Raw genomic sequence first — 25,250 nt, 5'->3', positions numbered from 1 at the left:
ATTAGATTTTTAAAGTTTTTATTTAATTTTGTTTAATGTAAATTACATTATATTTTAATATAATTATTACTATTTCTATTATATATTGAATAATTTACAAAAAATAACTGTTTGTATCTACATTAGATAATTTTTATCAAAACAATTTTATCTAATATTTATTACTAAAACAGTTATTTAAATATATTCAAACTAAACATTTGTAATTGATAATTATTTGTTGGCAACAATTATGGATTTAAAAAGATCACAATTTTTATAATTAATATAAAAAATGTAATTTTATCAAATTTAATAATTTTAATAAATTAAGTAATTAGTATTTCTATAATTTTAGAAACATAATTAATTTTAAAGATTTTTATTAAGTTAATTTACAAATACTGTATTTATTTTTGACTATTTTTGTAATATTATATACTACATATACATTTTTAATAAATTAAATTAATAAAATTAATTTTAAATCATTATATAAAATCTGTAATAAATCTAAATTTTTAGATATATTTAAGTTATTTTTTGATTTTAATAAAAATTAGTTTAAATCAATATTATGGTTATTTACATAATTTACATAATATGACATTTTTTCATTTCATTTGTTTGATTTTCACATTTATCAACAAATTCATTGTTTAATAATTTTTGTTTATGTATTTTGCCCAACAAATCAAAAAATAACTGCAAAAAAATAATCAATTATTTACTATTATTAGGATATTATTAGGATATTATTAGGATATTATTAGGATATTACTAAAATACTGGACATTAATTAAATAATTAGTATATTAATACAATTTTGATGACAAACCCGATCACAACTGTCCCTTGATTTAGCCGATGTCTCAATGTATGGCACTTTCCAATTGTTGGCCAAACTGTTTGCCTCATCAATACTAACACATCGTTTGTTATCCAAGTGTGCATTAGTACCGACCAAAACAATAGACACGTTATCACTAGTATTAATGTTATTGTTTTTTATACGCAATATATGATCTCTTTGAAAATAATCAACAAAAAATAATAGTGAATTAATTAATTAATTAATTAATTATTAAAAGATTTCATGAGTTAGTTTTTTATTTTTTAAAAAATTAACATAACTTATATGTACCAGTTTCTATAATAAATTATTGATAATTTTAGAAAATTATATTTAATATTAATTCTTAAAACTTTACATTTATGTAATTTAATTTAATATTTTTTTTATAATTTACTCAATTGTTATGATATACTATACATAGACAACAAATAAATACCTAAATTCATTGACTGCTAGAAAACTTTGTCGATCAATGATAGAGAACACACATAGAAAACCGTCGGCCGACCGGAAATAGTTGTCCCGTTTGGCCGTATAGTCATCGCTACCGATGACTACTATTTCAATATAGGCCTCTTTGTTATCGATGACAACCCTTTTGCGATATGAGTCGGTTATTGTTGGTTCATAGCCAGTGACATACTAATTAATTTTAAAATATAAATAAATTTGTTTTTTTTGTATAAATAAATGATAATTAATTTGGTTAATCAAAAATATTTTACAGTATATGTAATGTACTTTTAAAAATTTATTGGATTGAATATTTCTAAAAAAATGTTTTACAAACAATAATAGTACAGTAATAAATAAATCTAAAAATATTTATAAAAATATTACCAAGCAATAAAATTTTATAAATATAAACTGTAAATTTTAATAAAATAACAATTATTTTCTTTAAATTAAACTATTTTTATATTATTATTGGCCAAGTAATTTCCAAATTCAGTTGTCAACTGTTTTACAGATTTTTTTTAAAAAAATTATTTATTTAATAGTTGAGTAATACAATAGATTTTACAACTTTATAATTAAGAAAATTGTTTGTTTTTTTTGTCAATTTATATTAATTAAAAATTTCTAATTTTCACAAATTAAATAATAATAATATTATTGTACATTATAATTATAAACTAAATTTATTTTAATACTCGACTACTATTAATTCTAATAAATATTTTAAATCAATTAATATTAGGGAAAAAACTTTTAAATAACTTTTTTTTTTGTCACATACCTGATCATATGTAAAATGTATAGCCAATGATGATTTACCGGCACTACTGGTGCCGACAATTAAAATTTTATAAGCTATAGGAGCTTGTATTGTTGGACGGGCCATTTTACTTATTTATTATAACTAAATCTTTATTATTTATAAACTTAATTTTATTTTTAAAAAATTACTTATTATATATATATACATACTGTATACAAAATGTATAAAATTAATTAATTAATTTTAACGACTACTACATTTTATATTAACAAAAAATGCAACAATTTTACAAATTACTAATATAGACATTGATTGAAACATAAATATATTTGAAGCTAATTATGTTTGATAATAATAAATTTTTATATTATAATTTTTTTGCTGATATTTATTTATAAATGATAAGATTAAATTTATTGTGTGCAAATTAAGTAAATATTAACAATGAATAATGTTAATTTTTAATTTATATAATAAAATATTTTCTTTAATAGTATCAATTATATTAACATTTTTTAATTTTTATATGAACTTTATTTAAATCATTTTATAATAATATAATTTAAAATAAATTAAAATTATAAATATATATATTAAAAACTGTAATTAAACATATTGGTATATTACTACAAATATTAATTTAAAATCTTAATTGATTTTAAAATAAAATAATATAATTAAATTAAACAAAAATATTTTTCAATTTCCTCACATTGCACATCAATGATTCACTAACAATGCATCAAGTAAAATTTTATATCAGTAAAAATAACTATAAATTAATTAGATTATATTGATAAATAATAATAATAAATCAATCAAACAAACTATATAGTTATAAATATGTTTATTGTATTTACAATAATAGATAAAATATATAAATAATATTAAGAAAATTAATATATAAAATAATAAATTTATATAATTTTTAATGTCATCGTTAACTTATCTTTTAATTACAAGTAATTTATTTAAATTAAATATACTGTACTTATCAAACATTTAAGTTTTTTTTTATTTTAATACAGCAGTAGCTACTGTATATAAATTAAATAAATTATATTTTTTAATTTTAATAATTTGTTAATTAACACAATTAAAAATTATTATAATTAAATTTATTTTTAAAAAACAATTGACGATATAATTTTTATTTATCTTAAATAAATACAAACATAAAATAATACAGTATATAATTATGTTAATGATAACTGTATATATATTTTTAAAAATATAATTTAATAAAATGGTTTGTGATCTATTTTGCTAGAATTTATTAAATATAAATATAATTAAATGTAAAAAATTATGTATTTTTTTAATAAAATATATTAATTTTTTTATAAATATTATTTCTAGTTTTTAATTTTGGATTTGTGTTGTTATAGTTGTTGTTGATATCCAGTAAAATCTATACTAAAGTATAATACACTTTCTTTTTTTGTTTTTAGCTTTTTTCGGTCCATTACTCGTCTCTTTGTCCGATAGTTTTTGTTTTTGAATTTCGCGCATCAAATCAAAAAATACCTGTAAATAGTATAGAAAATAATTAATATATTTAAAAAAAAACAAAAATTAATTAATTAATATACTGTAAAAAAAATTTTATGTTTTATTTTGAAAAATTTCAGTTCACATACCCGGTCAACATTGAGCCTTGTTTTGGCCGACGTCTCAATGTATGGCACTTTCCATCCGTTGGCCAAACGGTGTGCCTCATCGACACTCACGCGCCGTCTTTCATCTAAGTCTGCTTTATTGCCGACCAAAATAAACGGCACGTTATCATCGCCTTTCACGCGCAATATTTGCTCTCTGAAGTAAAAACAAACAAAAACATTAAGAGATATATAAATATATAAATGATTTTTTTTAATATTTATAATAATAATAATAATGATTATTATTATCACCAAAAAAATCATAAATACCTGAACTCATTGACCGAACCAAAGCTTTCGTGTTCAGTGATTGAGAAAACACATAGAAATCCTTCGCCCGATCGGAAATAGTTGTCCCGAATGGCCGCGTAGTCCTCTTGGCCGGCAGTGTCCAGTATATCGATCTGTACCTCTTCGTTGTCGAGGATAACCTTTTTCCGATAGGAATCGGCTTTAGTTGGCTCATAGTCTTCGACAAACTGTACAGAAAAACAGACAAACAGAAAAAAAATATTTTGAAAAAACATTTAAAATATATTTTTTTAATAATATTTAATAACTTGTTTTTATTTGATAATAAACTTAATAATTTTTTTTTAATTGTAATTACTATTTAATTAATTTTTAAAAATTTTATACACTCATTAAATTATTTTGTTATATTCTAATCGGTATAATTATTAAATTATAAAAACAAAATTTAATAAATGTATGATATTTTTTTGTGGAATTGAAAATTAAAAAAACAAGTTTTTAATTTTTATTGAAATAGTCACAAACATTTTCGTGTAAATTGTATTTTCATACACTATATAACTATTAATAAAAATTTAATGTAACTAAAATTATCCTATTATAAGCCCAGATATGCTTGTATTTATTAAATATTTTCTCAACATTAATTTTAGTTACAAATTGTAAAATTTTTTACAGTACTTAGATTAATGCTATATTGTGTTATTGTTATTACACACAAATTATACAATTTTAAATATTATATGGCATTAAAATTGATTACAATTCAAAAAAAGATTATCTTTTAAAAAAATTAATAAAATTATCTATTGTAAATTTAAAAGTTATATGTGTTTCAATTATGTTTAGTCAAAATTAATTAAATAAACCACATTTCATAGTATTTAATGCATTCATCATCATTATATTAGATTATTATTTTTTGATACAATATACTGTATAATATAACACATACTGTGTGTTGTAATATAAATTATTTGTAAACTTTCTCATAGGAAATCAAAATAATAATAAAAAAAAAATAAAATAAAAATCATTTGTAATGTAATCAGAAAATAATGAAAATGTAAAAATAAATTCATTTAATAATACATTTGATTTAAATTTGTGTAACAAAAATAGTAACGATATATTAATGTAATTTGTAATTTATAACAAAATTTAATTTTAGTTTTTTTTATAAATATATAATAATGCAAACTAATTAATTTTTATGTCAAGTGTAACTAGTATATTAAAATTTTTAATTAAATAAATACATATTAATCTCTAGTTTTTTTTTATTATTTTTTGCTTTAGTTTTGTTTTTAAGCTATTTGCTTAATGCATAATAATAAGTTTAAATTTTTTGTTACTTTATAAAAATAGCATTTAATAATGTATGATAAAATTATTATTATTATTATGTTATTTAGGTTATACACAACTTATCCCATAATTTTTTTTCTTAAATGATTTTATACAAATTATTTTGTATACAATATATACAGCATAAGTGCCTAATATTTAGATAGATTTTTTTTGGTCACAAATACAATATTAATACAATCAAAACTATGTATATCAGTCATAACTGACATTAATATTTCACAAAAAAAATATATTATATTCAAGTTTGTAAATGCAAATATTTAAATTAAAATATAGTTATAAGAAATTACATTTTATTTTTTTTCAATAAAATTATTTATTCAAAATATTGTAATATTTCATTGAATAAAAATTATTTTTGTTTGTTGTAAACCAAATATTGTGTTTTATAATTATATATTTTTTCTGTAATTTTCCCACACATGTTATTATTATTAAAATCTAAATGTAAATAATTTTTTTTGAAAATATTTTAGTAAGTTTTTTCTAAAGGTAACATTATGTTTAAGAAATTTTGTGTACATTATTATTATTATTAAGAAATATTATTATAATATTAAAAATAAATAAAATATATTTGCATATTATCATTATAATTATCATTAATCGTATTACAATTTTTTGATGTATATTTAGCATTTAAACCCCATAATTATGAGTAACAATACTTATTATCGTTAATAATATAAATTATTATAGTATTTAAAGAAAAATAAACATAAAAACCATATGTTATATACAAATACTTATATCAAAAGTTATATTAATCAGAGTATAAAAGCCATTTGGGATGACATTTATGGGTTGTGTTCACTAAAAATAGTTAGTCCTCTGAAAAGTCATTTTCAAATTCAAAAATTTCAATAGATTTTTAAATTAATGATATAATAAATATAAAATTTTATATTATTATCTCTTAAATCAGTCATTAACAGTACATTTGACATTTAAAATTTTATTTATAAAAATATACAACTAAAATGATGTTTAGTCTTATATTTGACTTAAATATTTGTTAATTTATAAATTTAACAAAAAAAAATAAATTTTTGATATTTTAAATTATCTTTAAAATAATAAAAGTATATATCTAAACATTAAGCTATTTTACTGTATATATTAATTTTAAAACAAAATAAGTCATATTTTTATACTGTTTTTTACATATAAATATATTTAATTTTATATTAATCAGAATTACTTATGTATTATATAATTAATATTAAAATATTTACTTTTTTAAAAAATATATTTAAACCATAAAACTATAACAGAATATAAATAACTAATAACTCAATTGTTCCACAATTTTTTTTTATTATATGCTATTAATATAATATAATATACTAGTACAGTATAATGGTGTTATGTAAAACTATAATTATTTACCTTGATAAACTTATTAAAAATACATTTATCATTTGTTTATTATATAAACGTTATAGTATTTACACGCATGGCATGAGGTACATGATTAGCAAGTTATATAACTTTTTTAAAAAAACTTAAATACAAATATACTGTAAGAGTATATTATGAAACCCATAGTCTATGGTATAGATTATATATGATTTAAATTTTGAATGGCTATTGAATATATACTGTATATAAATTATATATAGTTTGTTGCGATTGTGTTTTGCGATTGTATTGTATTTCTGTTGGTTATTATGTAATTATTTTTGAATTTAGTTTTTTTTATTTAGTAATAAAACTAAAATTTCCAGACAAAGGCCACTAGATTTTAATCACTTTCAAGTCGAGAGAGAGAGAGAGAGAGAGAGAGAGATAAATAGAGTATTAGTCATACAAATAAAGTTTTGTTGTGTTATTATTTCATAAATAACATACTAATAATATGATTCATATTATGGATATTATTGTTATTATTATTATTATTATTATTATTAGTGATATTTTGATAAATGTCTAGTGAGGTTATGGTAACATAAAGATTATATGATATGATAAGACACACACACATACATACATACAAATCACAAGTGTTATTGACTGTTATGATACATATACCTGATGTACCTGTATATACAAAATACAATGAGTGTCTAAAAAATTGTTTTTACGCTATTCATGTTTTTTTTGTTAATGTTTGATTGTTAATAATTATTTTATTAGTATAAAATAAAAATTAATAAAATAATGCTGATACTACTACTACTACTACTATTTGCTATTTAAATTAAAATTAAACATGACAAGTATTATTTATTGTATATTGTTTTTGTTTAATAGTAAAAAAAATTTAGTTTCAACAAAAATATATGAAACTAATAAATGAAAATATAACATTGAAATATGCATTTTTTATGATAATTAGCATTTAAAATACTGTATATTTCAAAAATTATAGTAAATTGAATATTTTATATATTTAAATAATTACTTTAAGAAAATACAATATTATATAACAATTGATAATTATTAGTTTTATGATTATGATAATTATATATTTATTATTTTGTTGCCATTTTTAGGAAACAATATCTTATAAGAAAAAAACAAAATTAAAGTTACTATTTTTATATAATCAATAGTCAACCATGGTAACAATAAGTATAATATTGTAATAATAATAATAACATAAACACTATTACTAGAAAAAATTATTAAATATTTGCGATAAAGTTTTTTTTATCAAATTCACAGCTCAGTGAGTCATACATAATAATAATAATAATAATAATAATAATAATAATAATAATAATAATAATAATAATAATAATTAAAACAATAGTCAAACCACTATTATTACTACTACTACAATATAATTAAATTTTTATTTGTAACAACAAACCCACATATCAATATAAAAATAACACCCTCACTATAATATACAGTATATATATATATACTGGTATATAATATTACCTCAAAAAAGTAGTAATTATTATAATAGAAAAAATTCAATTATAATACAAAAATTTTCGATTTATATTTAAAAATATTGTCAGAAAAACACTTAATAATAGTAACTATAATAATAATAATGACAAAAATTATATTAAATAGTACAGTATATAATATATAATATACTATATATACAATACTGTATAAAACATTATTGTTTCTAATAGAAAAACTAAACAATATTTTTTTTTATAGTCAATCAATCAATTTTTAGTGTCAATCTATTGTTTGAGTAAATTATCGGATTTTGCACAAACAGACACTGATTAAATAAATATATTTAAAAAAAATAAATTGTTTAATTTAAACTACAACTACTAGTGCCAGCACACATACCTCGTCATACATGAACTGTAATGTTAGGGCCGATTTGCCGACACCGCCACTGCCCACCATAATTACTTTATGTAATGGTGTAGTAGTAGTAGTAGTGGTAGTTGTTGTCAGTTGTTTATTATTTAAGGTCATATTATTGGTGGCCATCGTATTGTTGGTCATCGACGACGGTGTACCGTAACGATCGGCTTCGGTAGGCTCTGAACTGTCGCTTTTGGTGAATAATCTATATATATATATATTGTATATGTTTTTAAAAATAAATAAATTAAAAAATATATTATTTAAAAACTTAAATAAAATGCATTTTTCGTTACTAATTAGTTTAAAAAATTAATGATTTTATAACTATTTAATCATCATTTATTTAATGATGCAAAATTTTTATTTATTGTTTGTATTTATTTATTTTTTAAAACATCAGTAATTATATTTAAATTGCTATTAATACTCTCTCTGTGTGTGTATGTATGTAACGTTACGCAAATATTATTAATATTTTTTTCAAAAAAAAGTTTAAATATATATTGTATTTATTCATAACGTTATCAAACAATTTATCTAAATTAATAAACATCAGTTTTGTATAATGTATTATTTTGCTTATTTATTATATACTCTAAAAGTACATTATGTTATTAATAATTATTTACTACAGTATATCTATTATAAAACATCAAAAAATAAATTTAATTTTTAAAATATTAAACTAAAATAATCAAATTAGACCTTGTGGCAAGTTGTCTGGCCCGACGATATAAACGGGACGCGTGATCCCGGACTTGATCACGCATTTTCTTAAAATCACTCATAATTTTTTAAGATTATAATATTTATTAAATTTAAGTTTTTATGAGACTCACAAATAAACACACTTAAAGACACACAGCAACAAAAAATAGACACAAAATTATTTATAGATTTTAAAATTAATTATATAATAGTTGTCAATTTTTTAACACAACATTTATGTTGTTTTGATAATAATAAATAAATATTGTATGTTATTTAATTTTTACACATATATATCAAAATAATTTTTTCCATATATATATATTACAATAATAATAACTAATTGTATAAATAATTTGTAGTTTAGATTTTAGGTTTGCAAAAAAAATTAATATATTAGTAAATAACTAGAATTTTATATTATTATTATTATTATCCATATAACAGTTAATGGGATACAGTTATGTCATATATAAATTTTAACAAGTATTACATAAAACGTGGACACATATAGTGAATCATCAGACATATATATATATCAGTCAGGGCTAGTTATAAATACCGGTGCTCATCGTTTACTATATTGATGACACCACACATGTAATAAAAACAGGTATGAAATTAAGTAAAAAAAAATTTATATAAAGTATATGTTTTTAGATGTATTGTGTTTGGTCGCACTTTAAAATAATATCAAACAACACATTAAAAACGGATGTCTTTTTTTTAATTTTAGTTACACTAATATAAGTTAAAAAACAATTATTGTTATTATTATTATTATAACAATTAAGTGTTGTCTTATTTTATTATTATTATTATCATCATTATAAGGATATAATACTAGTATAAAGTAATAGTAGTCTAGTATACATGCGTTAAGATAAGTGGATAAAAAATTACAGAAAAAAGTTGTGACAATAAAAATGTTTGTATATATATATATATATATATATACTGTATATCTATACTCTATAAAAAAAACTTTATCGATTTGCACAGGTAGCTCATAAATACATTATTACTAAAGAGGCACATGTATTATCATCAATGTATTATCAATGATAAAGTAAAAAAAACTATAAAATTATACGACAAAACACTTTTCAAATAAAGAGAGTAATCCTTTTTTTTTTGATGGTATTGTTGTTATAGTTGTATAGAAAACTATTCAAACAAATCGATTGACAAAATCTTTTTTGTTAACAAAATAATATCAAATCAACAGTTAGTTAAAAATCATAATAAAAAGACTGTTTTTTTATTATACAGTACATCACATAGTAATGAAAAAATTTATTTATTTATTTTTTGTAATTTTAAAATATATATATATATTTTTGCAACAATTCAGTGATTGATTCAATCGGCCGACAACTATCGGGTTGACAACATAGGACATACAACCATCACTACTACTACTACTACTACTACTACACATACATGAGCTGAACAACAACAACAAAAAAGTCAACTAAAAATATTAATAATTTATATAAAATAATTTTTCAGCACTTGTATGAGCCCACAGTGCTATGAATGAGTAGTTGTGTGTGAGAGAGAGGGCCAACAGTTATATAACATTTCCAAACTTATGAAACATATCTGTGTTTTAAAAAATGCTAGAGTTTTAGACATTCAAACCGTGTGAATGTATTTAAGCGACTGAACGCCTGGCAAATGGGTAAACACATAGAGAAGCTGAGAGAGAGAGAGAGAGAGAGAGAGAGAGAGAAGAGAGAGCGGGTGAGTGAGTATGTGTTTTGTGTTAGCACAGGAATGTTAGCTTAACCATCGGCTAAATATACTGTACTTACAGTACATTAAAACATATACTTACAAAACAGGTTAGCTATCTATCAGTGGAGAGAGAGAGAGAGAGAGAGAGCCGACAGTTACGTAACTATTCTAACGCACAGTCAGTCACACTCACATACTCTTGTATCTGCTATACCCCCGAGTAATGCCATACCAGCTCACTATCAACTGAAATACATATACTATAAAATCACTTATTATGCCAACAACTGGTTGATTGTGTTGTCTATTATCGTTAGCAATATGTTGCCAAAGTTATTGAGAAACTAATGTTAGTATTATTTTTATTTTTATATATTTACTCTCTCTCTCTCTCTCTCTCTCTCTCTCTCTCTCTCTCTCACTCACTCACTCACTCACTCACTCACTCATTCATTCACTTACTCAATCACAAAATAATAATAAATGTAAGAAAATAAGAAAATAGCATTTGAAATAAAAATATATATAAATATGTAATTTAATCATAATATTATTTATATCATTTTAAAAAAAATAATAATTCTATAATAAAATTAAAAATATAATTTGCTATTAACATTATTATATAAAATAACTTATATATAAAATGTTATATTTCTATTTTCATATAAGTTAACAATAATAATAATACATTAAATACAACTAAATAAATAGCAAAAATAAATTAGCTTAGTTTATTTATACACTTTTTATATTATTATATAATATATTATCTATCAATTGCTACAATTTAAAGGGATAGGCAAACTGTGTGGTGAGGGTGTTATGTATAGAAACAAAATTAGGTGTGTGTGCGTGCCTTATGTGTATTTATTTGATATATAATTTTACTTATTTTTTTTTAATATGAAATACAGGAAATGTAGTGTGAAATTATTTTTAAAATTATAAATATTTAAAAGTTTTTATAAAAAAAGAAATCATTGACATTTAATTTTTAATTTAATTGCAAAAAATGTTTGTTTGCATTTGAAATTTTTATTATAAACAGCTAAAAATAGCACTATTATATATTTTTTTATAAATTTTTATGTAAAAATATAAATTATATATAGAGTATATATATATATATATATATATATATATATATATATATATATATATATATATTAGTATTTTTATTACAGGTTTGTCATATGTTTATCTCACAGATTAATAATAGTTGAAATTTAAATAAAATTTTATAGTTATTTTTAACATCAATATCTTAAAGCAATAGTATAAACATTTTGATGTGAAAATAAATTAGTTTTATTTATTCATTATTTAGTGAATAGATTTTTCTATAGTTAAGTATAATAGCAATGTTTATAAAAAAATTAACTATTAAATGTATTAAACAATATATATAGTGTTGTGGTGTGGTATTGTTTAGTTCCAGAGGAATGTCTATTTAGACAATTGATGTCCAAATAGACCGGTCGTACTTAGCGTGGGTCGGTATGAGACCTGTACTTCCGTCTAATCAATACCAAACACTAGTAGATATGTGTCGGTATGAGACAGATATCCACTATAAGATCACCAGTAAGTCGTTGTGAGACCAACAGGTGATATGAGATCCGATCTGCAGTTGTGGTCCAAAGGCTAGGCTTAGGAGTGATCCTAATCTCCGATGTCTTCTCCTACAGTGAGTGGTTGGCCAGCGAACGGTATGTCTGTAGATATCAGTGGACTGAATGGTCAGACCGATCACTGATATGTATGAATGATATGAAGACACGATTGATAACAAATAACAAGTTTATTGTAAAACAATGGATCAAATGGTGATACAAATGGTAAGTATTTAAGAGGACACGTGGAGTGTATGTGTGAGACAGGTATAGGTGCTGAGGCTTGGCTCAGGTATTAGTAGCAGTAATGACTGGCAGCGATGTGCACAGTAAGGGAGTATGAGAAGCACTGACTGAGAGGCAGTGAAACACTGGAGTGTATGTACAGTGGATAGGGTTTATATAGAGAGGTATGTATGGCGGGAGATACAGGTATTGGTTGGTTTGTATAGTAGATAATCCCTTACCAGGATACTGACCGGTCATTGAGGAGCCACTGGATGTGGTCAATGACAGGCAGTTCCAGGAAAGGTAGGTATTGAAAGGTCAATGATAATGATATGTGTAAATATAAGACAATAAAATGTACTAAAAATAAGATACAGTATAAAATAAATAACAAAAAGATTATAAAATTAAAGATAATAGACATTGATGTCTATGTGTGCAACATTCCCCGGCGCTTTAAGACTGGTCGCGGAGGATAGATGTGGCCACAGATGTCCGACGCGGACCAGGAGATCGGGTTCGACGGTGCGATGATTGCGTCGATCGGTCCGGTATTGAATTAGGCGGCTGTTTGTTGAACATCTGTTTGTAGGTACGGTTGGAGTGGTTGTCCGGAGTAGAGTTGACGGTAGGTTGTCGTGTGGTAGGTCTGGATTTGCGGATATTATCGAACATCTCTTTGAAAGTTGAAGAAGGCTTTAGACGGGTGACAGCTGGAGGAGTAGGGATCGGTCCAGAGTCTGATGGTTGAGATGTTTGGATGGCTGGAGGTTCACATAGGAATTGGTCGGCGGTAGTCATACGACAAGCGGCATTTGTATCGGCTTTAGAGTTTACCAAAGTTACCGGTACAGCGGTAGTACTCACGCTTACCTGTGTGAGAGCACTGGGCGTCTCAATAACTCGGCTGGCTTGTGGCGCCTGTTGATGTGACTGACGATACTGACGGTGTCGTGTTGGCTGATTGGCGGCCAATCCTATGCGGGGCGAAGTAGTAGAAATGGTGGACTGTTGATTATTTTGATTCAATGGGCTGACCGGTCGCCGGTTTGGATGAATAGGTAGGCGACTGCTAATGGCTTGGCATTGCTGACCGGTCAGCGGTTGTGATGATCTGAATATTGCTTTAGTATTTTTGGTGTCGATAAGGATGTCGTAGAGTCCAAGAGAGCGGAGGGATAGGAGTAGAGTGTACTGAAAGCCAGGCAGTACTTGTGCTGTTACGGTGCGCGGCATCCTATTCATGGTGAGCGTAAAGGTAACCTCACCTAAAGTGTGGACAGATCCACGGGCCAATGAGATGGTCATCGACTTGCGTGTGTCGATGCGGAGACGGAGGTGCTTTGCTACATGTAGTGGCATCAAGTCGACGGTGGAACCGGGATCTGCGAGAGCGGATAATTCGAAGCGTCCGATGCGCCCAGGAATCAGTATCATGTCTTGCGCTACGACATGAGTAGCCATTGCTTGCGGACGGATGAAATGGTTTGTAGGACCGGTCACTTCGGAGGTGTGACCGTTGTTGTCATTGTTGGGCTGTCTGTCATATGAAGAGTCGGATGATTTGTGTGGACAGTCTTTGTGATAATGCCATGAAGTAAGTCCTTTGTCGCGGCATATACGACATGAATATGGCGGACGTTTGTCTGAGCGGTTGTTGTTGTCCTGATTTGGTTTGCTATGCTTTTTGTTGGACCGGTCGCCTCTGTTGTCGGATGTGTAGTGAGACGATCCTTGCGGCCGGTGCTGTCTGTTATGTCGTTGTTTGTCGGCTTCAATATCTTGAGCCATCTCGAGCCATAAGCTCGGAGTCTGGAAGCGGCGGCCATAGAAGTATTCACGGTATTCGGGAAGTAGGCCTTCTGTAAGTAGGTTAGCGCGTTGGCTGTCCGTATAGTTGGTTAGGCGGCGGAGGATTTCCATTTTGCCATCGAAGTAGGTGCGGATGGTTTCAGTTCTTTGTTGACGTCGTCGAGTTGCGGCTACTTCTGGAGGTATATCTGAATGGGTGTATCGACCGGTCAAGAGGTCCTTGACTTCGGTCCAAGTGATGGATAGATTGGTGAGTATATCTGATCCATAGTAGTTGGCGACGTCTCCTTCGAGGAATTCAACGATTTTAATAAGTTTGTTGTCGTCGGATAGATGAGTGAATACACGCTCGAAGATCTGGAGGAATGCTTCTATACGGAGTGGTGTGTCTTTAGAGCCATTATACTTCGGTATCTTTACAGTAATGAGTTGCGGAGCTGTTGTGCCATTGGAAGTGCTGAGAGCGGTTGGACCGGTCAGGTCAGCATTGTTTGTGTTGTCTCCGCATTGAGACATTTCTTCGGACTCAGTGGTTGTCTCGTCAGATATGTTGTCTTGAAGTAGATATGATGTCCCGTGTCTTGTTAAGCCAGAGATAATAGGAGTGGACATCAATACGCGTAGATAGGGATCTATTGTTGATCGGTGCCGACTGCGCCAATTTGTTGTGGTGTGGTATTGTTTAGTTCCAGAGGAATGTCTATTTAGACAATTGATGTCCAAATAGACCGGTCGTACTTAGCGTGGGTCGGTATGAGACCTGTACTTCCGTCTAATCAATACCAAACACTAGTAGATATGTGTCGGTATGAGACAGATATCCACTATAAGATCACCAGTAAGTCGTTGTGAGACCAACAGGTGATATGAGATCCGATCTGCAGTTGTGGTCCAAAGGCTAGGCTTAGGAGTGATCCTAATCTCCGATGTCTTCTCCTACAGTGAGTGGTTGGCCAGCGAACGGTATGTCTGTAGATATCAGTGGACTGAATGGTCAGACCGATCACTGATATGTATGAATGATATGAAGACACGATTGATAACAAATAACAAGTTTATTGTAAAACAATGGATCAAATGGTGATACAAATGGTAAGTATTTAAGAGGACACGTGGAGTGTATGTGTGAGACAGGTATAGGTGCTGAGGCTTGGCTCAGGTATTAGTAGCAGTAATGACTGGCAGCGATGTGCACAGTAAGGGAGTATGAGAAGCACTGACTGAGAGGCAGTGAAACACTGGAGTGTATGTACAGTGGATAGGGTTTATATAGAGAGGTATGTATGGCGGGAGATACAGGTATTGGTTGGTTTGTATAGTAGATAATCCCTTACCAGGATACTGACCGGTCATTGAGGAGCCACTGGATGTGGTCAATGACAGGCAGTTCCAGGAAAGGTAGGTATTGAAAGGTCAATGATAATGATATGTGTAAATATAAGACAATAAAATGTACTAAAAATAAGATACAGTATAAAATAAATAACAAAAAGATTATAAAATTAAAGATAATAGACATTGATGTCTATGTGTGCAACAATAGAAAATAAAAAGTAAAACATTTAGCACTTTATAGACAATTAACACTTTTAAATGACACACAAAACTCAATATTAAACAATAATATAGAAAAACGCCTTATATTATCATTTATCACAAATAATACAATAATAATCATAATAATAATAACAATAATAACAATACTGAATAACATAATAATAAAAATATATTATTTGATGAATAAAAACAAATAATTATAATAATTTACATCATAAGCAATGTTTAAATAAAATATAAAAAACCAATTATTACATTGTATTATATTATGAAATAAAATAATAATAGAATAAATATTTAATTAATTATAATCTAAAACTTTAATTTATTTTTACTCTTATATTACTTCAATAAACATCATTACAATATATTGAGTTATTATTACCCATACTATTATTATTATTATCAATTATAATTAAAAAATATATTATATTTTAATATTAATATTACTTTTATTTTTTTCCCAATTTGAATATTATTAGTTTCAAATCGTAAATGAGAAAAATCTTTAGAAATTTATTTAATTTATTTTTATAATACTTTTTAACAATTATAATGATAATAACAATAAAATAAATTACTAAATAATTATAATATTTATTATTTATTTTTAATAAATTTACATAATAATAGTATATAAATATTAATTTTATTTAAATTAAAATTCAATTAATTGAGATTTCTACATGTATTATAATAATAATTACTAATAATAAGATAAAGTAATTAGTTTTTAATTTCAAATAAACTTTATATAATGGTTTAAACGTAACATATTTTTTAAAATCAAGTCTATATATATATATATATAATATTTAATATTCAAAAAGAAACTTACCTAGTTTATTCAATTAGATAACCTATTAATCATACACAAATTATTGTATATAAATTAATTTTTTTTATTAACAATAATGATTGAAATATACACGTTTTATGAAAATACAATACACAATGTTTTTTATACTACAAAAAATATATATATCAATAACACATTATAATATATGATTAAATGATTGATTATAATAATAATATGCAACTTTGTATTAAATTAACTTAATTCACAAACAAATTTAATAATGAAAATAAAAAATATATTTATATTGTATTTCTAATTCAATTATATTTACAATTATTAATTTATTTTTTAAATAAACTAAATGATGTCAAATTATTCACAACAAAATTAATTTAATATGAGAAATATTATGGCAAATGTTATTTAAAATTAACAATAAAAATCTAATTGTTATAAAATAAAATGAAATTTATATACATTTGTGAATATAATTTATAATCAATTTATATTTAATTATGACCAGTTAAATCAATTTACAAGATCATTAACTGTTAAACTAATAAATTGTCTTAAAAATTTTTAATAACTAACTTTAACTAAAAAAAATAATTAAATATAATATAATAATAATTATTAAATAGTGAGTAAATTTAAATTATTATAATTGATTAATTTTATTAAATAATAAACATAATTATACAATCATTATATTGAGAATCTATTTGATTTTTTTAACCATATCTAAGCAATTTAATTTTTATAAATATTGTAGTATTATAAATAATAATAATAATAATAATAGTTATACAAATAATCATAAAAAATAAATGTCAGATAATATAATTAATAATTTATTTTATTGCAAACACGCCTACTAAATAATCTACATTATGGTTTTATATTACATTATTTTATTTACTATATGTACACATAATAAATATTTGATTTATAAAAATTGAATAAATATTATAATAGTATCCGGTTTAATTTTATTCCTTATATATATCATATAATAATAATAATAATAATAATAATAATATATATACTAATATAAACATTTCTATCAGTTTTATGAGTAAAAATATAAAACTTTATATATATTATATATAAATACCAAAAAATATGTGTTATAATTATTAGAAATAATTATATAAAATATTATTTTTTTTAATTTAATCAATAAATATTAGTTTAAAAAAATTATTAGTATTAATATATGTATATTACAGTACATTAATTAATAAAAAAAAATTAATTCATAATATTTTAGTGATATTTTTTAATGAGCTAAACAAGTAAAAAAAATACTGTATTTAAAAAAATAAAATTTAAAAAAAATATTCATATAAATTTTCCACAGTACATTTTAGTCAAATAAAATAAAATAAACTATTGTATTTTATAAATTAATTAGACAACATACTTTATGTAATGTACCATGTATATTTTAAAATAATACACACACACATAATAAAACAATACTAAACAATCAATAGTATTATAAAATACAGTTTAAAAAGTACATACTGTTTGTTATTATTAACTAAATTTTTAATTTAAAAAAAAATTAATAATAAATAATATTATAGTGTTTTGATCGGTCCATAAGTTTGTAGTGACAGTCATACAGACAGACACAGACACTCACACATAATAATGTTAGTAACGGGTATACTATGTGTACGCAATCATTTGCCAATGGATGTCAAGTTTATCGGCCGTACAGTTTTGGTCCGCAACGGCGATCTGGACGGCGCTCTCCGAGTGGTCAACAAGATTATGGGCAACGAACGGCTGTTCGATATCTACCGGCGCACCCGTACCTATGAAAAGCCGTGGAATACCCGGCGTCGGGTTAATTGGGAACTATGCAAATCAATTTACAATGAGGACATGGATAGGAAAATCAAATTTGTTATGCGAACCAATCGACTGGATAGGGATCTGGCGGTTAAATTGTAGACACAAAATAATTTTTGAATATAAATAGTCGCAATGGGATTCGAACTCACAACCCATTATCTATTACATAATACTAGTGTTTGTACTGTAGATTAAATATTATGAGATATATATGATAATAACAAAGTGTTAGTTTGTATATTAAAATAATAATATATATATAATTTTTAAATAAAAATCAATTTCTATCTATTAATAGAAAAAATGTGTTTAAATTATTTTTTTTGATAAAAATTTATTTAATATTTTTGTCGATGAAATAGAGGGTCAAAAATAAAACAAAAAATAATTGGTTTCTACAAATAAATACTGGGTGTGTGTGTGTTTGTGTGAAAGTTTTAATTTAGTTATATAAATAAAAAATTTATCAATGTTATTTTTTTTGTACAATTAAATTTCTAAATACACAATAATGTAAACTTAATAATTAATGATAATTAATTACTAGTAAATAATATTAAAACATGAAATTTACAATATTTAATTTATATATATATATATTTATAAACACAACTCTCTATTTGAATGACAATATTGAGACTAAAATTTTTAAAATGAATTTTTTTTTTTGAAAACAATTTACAGTAGTTATACAATTAGTTTATATTAGAATTATTATTATTATTATAAGATAAATAACAGCAAAATACAATAGTTATTATTATTACAGTAAAGTAAAAATAATAGGTAATTGTTTTATAATTATTTTTTTTTTAAAAAACACTAATACTATTATAAATTACAAATTAGGAAAACGTATTTTTAAAAAAAATAATATTAAATAGTAATGAATGTAATAATGATTTTTTTTCTATCAAACGATTAAACAGCGTGTGAAGAGTCGTCTGTCATATCTCCCGGTGCTTACAAATGTATCGATATATCAATATATAAAAGCAGAAATTTTATCTCTGAGGGGAATGGTAGGCAATGGGAACGGGTGGTCTGGTCAAAGTAAGTACCGTAATAATAATTCTCTCTATCTCTCTTTCTCTCTGTCTATAGTTTATTTAAATGATTGGCCGTCATCTTAGGTGTCCAGTGAAGAAATTTCGGATCAATCACTTTGGGATTTTTGCGGCGCTTTAGTTTTGTACGAAACTCGTCCAGTATGTCCTTCTGGGTGAGCACCAGGTGCTTGCCTTTCCAATACTTTAACATTCCCATCGACTGCAATGTGGACACTATGTCGTAGGCATTGATACCGGTCTGTGAGCTAACGTCTAGTATTTTTTTAATGAAGAAAATGAATAATTAGTTTCTATTTTATTTTTTCTGTTAGTAGACTACCGGTAGTAGTATTACCGTACCTTTTATCGATATATCCTTTCCCTCATAGAAGGACAGATACTCGAGTATCACTTGTTTCCAATAGCTTCGATAAGAAATTAGTCCCAAATCGGATAACGGCTTTTCTGGTGAACCGACTTTGCCCTCTGTTTTGGTCAATAGATAGCCTTCAAACATAATAATCAACAAAATTTTTAGAGAGGGATGTCATGTCAAACAACAAAAATCAATTATATATAAGACATACTGAAGTCGATAAGCATCCGTCCGTAGCCCTGTCTCTGGTAAGGGGGTAATGTTAGTATACAGGAAACGTTATACGATAGGAACGACTGTTTCTCCTAAAAAAAGTGAAAGTTTAAAATATTAATTTAAAAAAAAGTTTTAATTTTTGTCGTAATTTCCGCAAAATCCCCAAACCTTCGAAAAATATCCGACAATATGACAGCCTTCGGCATCAGCTTCGGTCATAATATAGAAGAGAAACGGTTCGACATCGAAGTACAGTGTCTTGTGATCCAAAAATAATTTGGCCAAAAGGCAAAGATTCTGACAAAACTGTTTGTTTGTTTCGCCGTCCACTTCGAAGAATGAGATATTCGTTTTTCGGTAAATTTCATCGCCTGAAACAAAACAAAAACCAATGGTTAGAAAAACCGTAGAAATAATAGAAAACCGGTTGTAGAGCACCAACTCTACCGATTGGAAAGGATCTATACATACCAGGCGGGTGGCGGCGGACACACTTGTGTAGATGGCGTCTGAGTATCAGTGGACTGTTGGTGTATTTCAAACAAAACTCGCATATGTAGAGCTTCGGTAGGCACTGATATTCTTCGGGATAGGGACTAGAATACCAGGCGGCCATTTCGTAGCGGCCCATCTCTACCAGACCGATACCCTGGCGTTTGACGACCTGTTCGGCGGATAACTGTTCCTCAATGAGTTCGGCAGCCCTGGCCTGGGCTTCGCGAAACATATCCAAATCGAATATCGGTGTCAGACCTTTCAAATCGGGTTCTCGACTGTGTAGGTGTTAGGTATGTGTGGCACAGGTGTGCATAAATATATATAAAAGTACGGTAGTATTAGTAATTGAATAAATTTTTAAAAATTATTGTTTTTTAAACCTGGACGTCTTTTGGCGTTTACATTTAGGTCCTACACCTCCTCCATCTCCCTGTCCTTTATTTGGACTGTTGGCCGAAAGTAACTCCTTTTGCAAATCTTTTCGCCGACTTTCCAATAGTACTGTCAGTTTGTCCTCTTTGTTTGTCGGACTGACTGCCTTTTGGCGCAATTCGCGTCGTTTACCGCTCTCATCGGTGCCAAAGCCATCGTTACGTTGTTTTTGTCGCCGCTGTTGGCGTCGGCCGTACCGCTGGCGACAGTCATCAGGCGTAACGTTGTGATAGACGGGACACATGTTTTGCGAGGAATGTACGTCAAACTTGCCGGACAAGTGTCCAGTAGAGTCACAGTCCGGTACACAACAACGGCCATCGTTTTGTACGTCCAAATCGGAGCTGTCATTACCGGCATTATCGCGCTCGCTGTCTGTGTCTTCCATAGGTGAGGCGGCCGATAGGCGTTGAGTATCGCCACCACCGGCGGTGTCCGACTCGTGACCTGACGGTGTCGATGGTCGTAGAGTTTTGTTGCGCATTCGAGCTATATATGAAGCGGCGCCGCGACCTTATGGTTATAGAGAAAGAGAGAGAGCACCGGGAGTTAAGAAGTCAAATACACGAAATTAAATAAAATACCTCTCTTTCGGCGCTTTCGTCCACTCAATAGCGGTGTTGTTATCGCGGCCGATAAGCGGCCACCATTAGTCGTAGGCGTTAATGTACTATCATCGACATTAACGCCATTGTCATTATCATCATCATCGCTGGTCACAATAGTCGGTTCGGCTACAGTTGATCTAACTTTCGCTCTCTTCTTAGTTATGCTACTTGTTGTCGATGGCGGCGATTCAGTGGACGATTGTTTGGCCATTGATCGGGTCTTTCGTGTACTGTCGCCATTGGTTGCTGTTGTCGTCGCCACCGTATCGGCCGTAGCGGCACCGGTAGCGACCACTGTAGCCACCGATGACGACGCTCTACCAGTTACGCCACCGCCGCGTCCTCTGCCACGACCGGTATGTCTTGTTGTTGTTGTTGCCGACGTCGGGTGGCCTCTCATTTTGATTGTATTATAGTGGTTGACGTCGTCTTCGTCGGGCAATTGACCACTGGCTCTGGTGGTGACCACCAATCATTGACCGTACATTACGGGTGACCGCAACTGCAGTTTGTTGACTAAAATAATAAATAAATAAATTAAATGATAACCCGATTGAAGATATCAATCAATACATCAATTATTGTTTATCTTTAATTGATAATCACTTACCACTGATGCAAATGGTTTGTTGATTGTTGTGATTATAATAACTGCTATAATATTTGATTCAATCAATCGATGCAATCATTTATTTATGTTTTTATTATTATAATAATTATCTTAAATATTATAATAATAATAACGTTTTCATTCAATAGTATTATTAATACACAAAATAAACGTTAAATTATTATTATTTTAGTATTTTTTTGTAAACAAACAATGCTTTCGCTTTTATTTGATTACACTATTACTGTATATTCAATATAAAAATTAACATAAATTACGTCAAAAAGTATTTTAGATTTTAGTATTGCTTAATAACTTGTTTTTGAAATAATTATTATAAATTTATTTATTTATATTTAATTTTTTTTAAATTTATTTTTATTTGATAATAATTAATAATTAATTGTTTAAAAAGTTCTAAAAAATAAATTACTAATATATAAATATATACACACCATACAAATATACACACCAGTATTTTAATAATTATTTTTGTTTTTAAATATTTTTTCATATTTTCATATTTCATAATAATTATATATTGTAATATGTACTGTGTACTATATAAATCAATTTTTAAAAATCAAGATAACAATTTAAGATAATAGTTCTGTATATTTATTTAAAAAATAAAAAAAATAATCTGATTTAAAATATGATATTTTAATATTCATACATTTATATCACATTATTATTATTAAACGCCTTAATTATATATATATTTATAAAAATAATTTTATAATATTATATAATTTTAGAATTATATTTTTTAAAAATAAATAAATTGTCTATTATTTAAAAATATAATCTAGCTTATATATATATATTGTAAATCAAATTAAATATTAAAATTATTATGCTCATTATATTGAAAGTTCAGTAAATAAATTAATAATAAATTAATGATTGAATGATAAATAAAAATAATTATTTAGACCATAATGTCTGGGGTCGGCAGCTATAGCACCGGCAATAAAGAGATATTAAATTCAAACAACTTTTTTAGAATCAATTGTAACCCAATTTTGTTGAATAATATTTGTTATCAATAATAATAATAAAAATAAAAATAATTATATTAATGAATGAACACAAAATTTTAATAAATTAATTTTTACAAAATATATCATAATTAAAATATATACAAATTATATATATATATAAATTTTGAATAACTGCAAAAATGTGTTAATTTGTGTGAATGTGTTGGTATTGGGATAGATAGGGATTGAGAGGGAAAGGAGGTAATGGATTCAATGGGTCCATCCTTTAAAAAATTGATCCAGTTATACATTAATTATTTAATAGCCTCCCAGATGTCCACCATCATTGCCACCGTAACCTTTATTTCCTCCATCATTGCCACCATAACCGCCACCATTTCCTCCACCATTTCCTCCACCATTACCGCCACGTTCTCCTCTATGGACTTTAGTAAGGACTTCCTCTCTGACCGGTTCGATAACTTGGACAACCTTACGGAATGGAGTGATGACTTCACGGAGCTCTTGGATCACTGGTTTGGTCACTTCGTGGACCAATACATGTGCTTCATCTTTGGATGATGAGCTCTGGTAGGATCCTTTGCTACCTCTGTGTACTTGATTGACGTGTACGGGTGACGATTGGGTACGGAATGTCATATAAACGGGGAGAACACCACCGGGAACATCGACAAAAGTTGATTGACTTTCACCGGAACTCTGGACAGGGATCACTTCGATATTGTAGCTCGATCTGACCGGCAGTTCAATTGATTGACCACCATTACCACCACCATTACCGCCGCCATTACCGCCGCCATTACCGCCGCCATAACCGCCACCATAACCACCACCCATACCACTACCATATCCACCTCCCATACTATGATAGGAACGGGCGGCACATACGGCCAACAGAGCAGACAATGCAATAAACTATTTAAACAAATAAATGTAAATTATATATAATTTTTTAATAATTTGTAATATTAGCACAAAATATAACTTTTCAATTATATATTAAAAATTTACTTACTCTAAGCATTATTAATAATTATAAAATTAATATAATTAATAAAACTTGAATAATAAATTCAAATATGAAAGTGTATCACAAATTGTCTCCACTTTTATAGTCCTGAAACTATATCATACGTCAAGTCATTTACATACACACCCATAAAGTTTAATATTAATAACAACTAAAAAAAGACAATCAAATTTGAAATGCTATTTATTTTTTAGTTTTCTTAGTCATTATAACATAATTATGTAATGCATATGTTTTTTATATAAAATATTATGTGTGTGTGTGTAAGTATGATGTTTGATATTTATATTAAATAATCATAAAAATTTGTATATTTAAAGAATAACTTATATTTTTATAAATTAAAATTAACATTAATTCAATTAAAATAAAAACTTAGATAATGAAATTAATAAACAATTATAACAATTATTATACAATAAATCAATTATCAAACAATAAATATAATTATTTTTATTTGTTTAAATTATTG

General features: G+C 26.3%; 5 protein-coding genes across 7 annotated transcripts; 1 reads left to right on the top strand and 4 right to left on the bottom strand.

Moving 5' to 3' along the window:
• Positions 1-737: 737 nt before the first annotated feature.
• LOC128951413 (ras-related protein Ral-a-like) lies at positions 738-2,180 on the bottom strand. Its single transcript, XM_054296661.1, has 4 exons — positions 2,076-2,180; positions 1,272-1,477; positions 818-1,007; positions 738-767 (listed from the first exon to the last, which is right to left on the bottom strand). The coding sequence occupies exons 1-4, from the start codon at positions 2,178-2,180 to the stop codon at positions 738-740; spliced, it is 531 nt and encodes a 176-aa protein (XP_054152636.1).
• A 1,259-nt stretch (positions 2,181-3,439) lies between these two features.
• On the bottom strand, positions 3,440-17,194 carry LOC128953036 (ras-related protein Ral-A-like). Of its 3 annotated transcripts, none has more exons than XM_054298530.1 (5): positions 17,132-17,194; positions 8,609-8,834; positions 3,989-4,197; positions 3,698-3,872; positions 3,440-3,584 (listed from the first exon to the last, which is right to left on the bottom strand). In XM_054298530.1, the coding sequence occupies exons 2-5, from the start codon at positions 8,768-8,770 to the stop codon at positions 3,474-3,476; spliced, it is 657 nt and encodes a 218-aa protein (XP_054154505.1). In that variant the 5' UTR covers positions 8,771-8,834; positions 17,132-17,194; the 3' UTR covers positions 3,440-3,473. The 3 variants fall into 3 exon arrangements, with proteins under 3 accessions (XP_054154505.1, XP_054154506.1, XP_054154504.1); XM_054298531.1 differs by lacking the exon at positions 17,132-17,194 and adding an exon at positions 11,181-11,215; XM_054298529.1 differs by lacking the exon at positions 17,132-17,194 and adding an exon at positions 9,338-9,413.
• Positions 17,195-18,578: 1,384 nt separating this feature from the next.
• Positions 18,579-19,156, top strand: LOC128952254 (28S ribosomal protein S21, mitochondrial-like). The gene has a single exon (XM_054297612.1). It carries the CDS (start codon positions 18,749-18,751, stop codon positions 19,052-19,054), a length of 306 nt encoding a protein of 101 aa, XP_054153587.1. The 5' UTR covers positions 18,579-18,748; the 3' UTR covers positions 19,055-19,156.
• Positions 19,157-19,820: 664 nt separating this feature from the next.
• LOC128952803 (histone acetyltransferase KAT7-like) lies at positions 19,821-22,831 on the bottom strand. Its single transcript, XM_054298248.1, has 8 exons — positions 22,745-22,831; positions 22,111-22,650; positions 21,475-22,039; positions 21,068-21,369; positions 20,765-20,967; positions 20,592-20,685; positions 20,365-20,511; positions 19,821-20,277 (listed from the first exon to the last, which is right to left on the bottom strand). The coding sequence occupies exons 2-8, from the start codon at positions 22,532-22,534 to the stop codon at positions 20,054-20,056; spliced, it is 1,959 nt and encodes a 652-aa protein (XP_054154223.1). The 5' UTR covers positions 22,535-22,650; positions 22,745-22,831; the 3' UTR covers positions 19,821-20,053.
• Positions 22,832-23,989: 1,158 nt separating this feature from the next.
• On the bottom strand, positions 23,990-24,609 carry LOC128952434 (uncharacterized). Its single transcript, XM_054297833.1, has one exon. The coding sequence runs from the start codon at positions 24,607-24,609 to the stop codon at positions 24,046-24,048; it is 564 nt and encodes a 187-aa protein (XP_054153808.1). The 3' UTR covers positions 23,990-24,045.
• Positions 24,610-25,250: the final 641 nt, after the last annotated feature.

Source organism: Oppia nitens, unplaced genomic scaffold (genome assembly GCF_028296485.1).
Source record: "Oppia nitens isolate AA-2021 unplaced genomic scaffold, nextdenovo-longstitch-racon4-pilon3 scaffold1_pilon_pilon_pilon, whole genome shotgun sequence".
In the NCBI taxonomy this organism is placed as follows: Eukaryota; Metazoa; Arthropoda; class Arachnida; order Sarcoptiformes; family Oppiidae; genus Oppia; species Oppia nitens.
This window is presented reverse-complemented; position numbering and strand designations above follow the sequence as displayed.

Bases quoted from the DNA above. Each gene is read 5' to 3' on its own strand.
- LOC128951413 (XM_054296661.1), bottom strand. From the start codon at position 2,180: ATGGCCCGTCCAACAATACAAGCTCCTATAGCTTATAAAATTTTAATT. The intron at 1,478-2,075 runs GTATGTGACAAA...AAAATTAATTAG, and splicing joins TACATTTTACATATGATCAG to TATGTCACTGGCTATGAACC. The intron at 1,008-1,271 runs GTATTTATTTGT...TTATTTTCAAAG, and splicing joins CTAGCAGTCAATGAATTTAG to AGATCATATATTGCGTATAA.
- LOC128953036 (XM_054298529.1), bottom strand. From the start codon at position 9,402: ATGCGTGATCAAGTCCGGGATCACGCGTCCCGTTTATATCGTCGGGCC. The intron at 8,835-9,337 runs GTCTAATTTGAT...ATATATATATAG, and splicing joins GCCAGACAACTTGCCACAAG to ATTATTCACCAAAAGCGACA. The intron at 4,198-8,608 runs GTATGTGTGCTG...TTTTCTGTACAG, and splicing joins TACAGTTCATGTATGACGAG to TTTGTCGAAGACTATGAGCC.
- LOC128952254 (XM_054297612.1), top strand. From the start codon at position 18,749: ATGTTAGTAACGGGTATACTATGTGTACGCAATCATTTGCCAATGGAT.
- LOC128952803 (XM_054298248.1), bottom strand. From the start codon at position 22,534: ATGAGAGGCCACCCGACGTCGGCAACAACAACAACAAGACATACCGGT. The intron at 20,968-21,067 runs GTATGTATAGAT...GTTTTGTTTCAG, and splicing joins TGTCCGCCGCCACCCGCCTG to GCGATGAAATTTACCGAAAA. The intron at 20,686-20,764 runs GTTTGGGGATTT...CACTTTTTTTAG, and splicing joins TTGTCGGATATTTTTCGAAG to GAGAAACAGTCGTTCCTATC.
- LOC128952434 (XM_054297833.1), bottom strand. From the start codon at position 24,609: ATGGGAGGTGGATATGGTAGTGGTATGGGTGGTGGTTATGGTGGCGGT.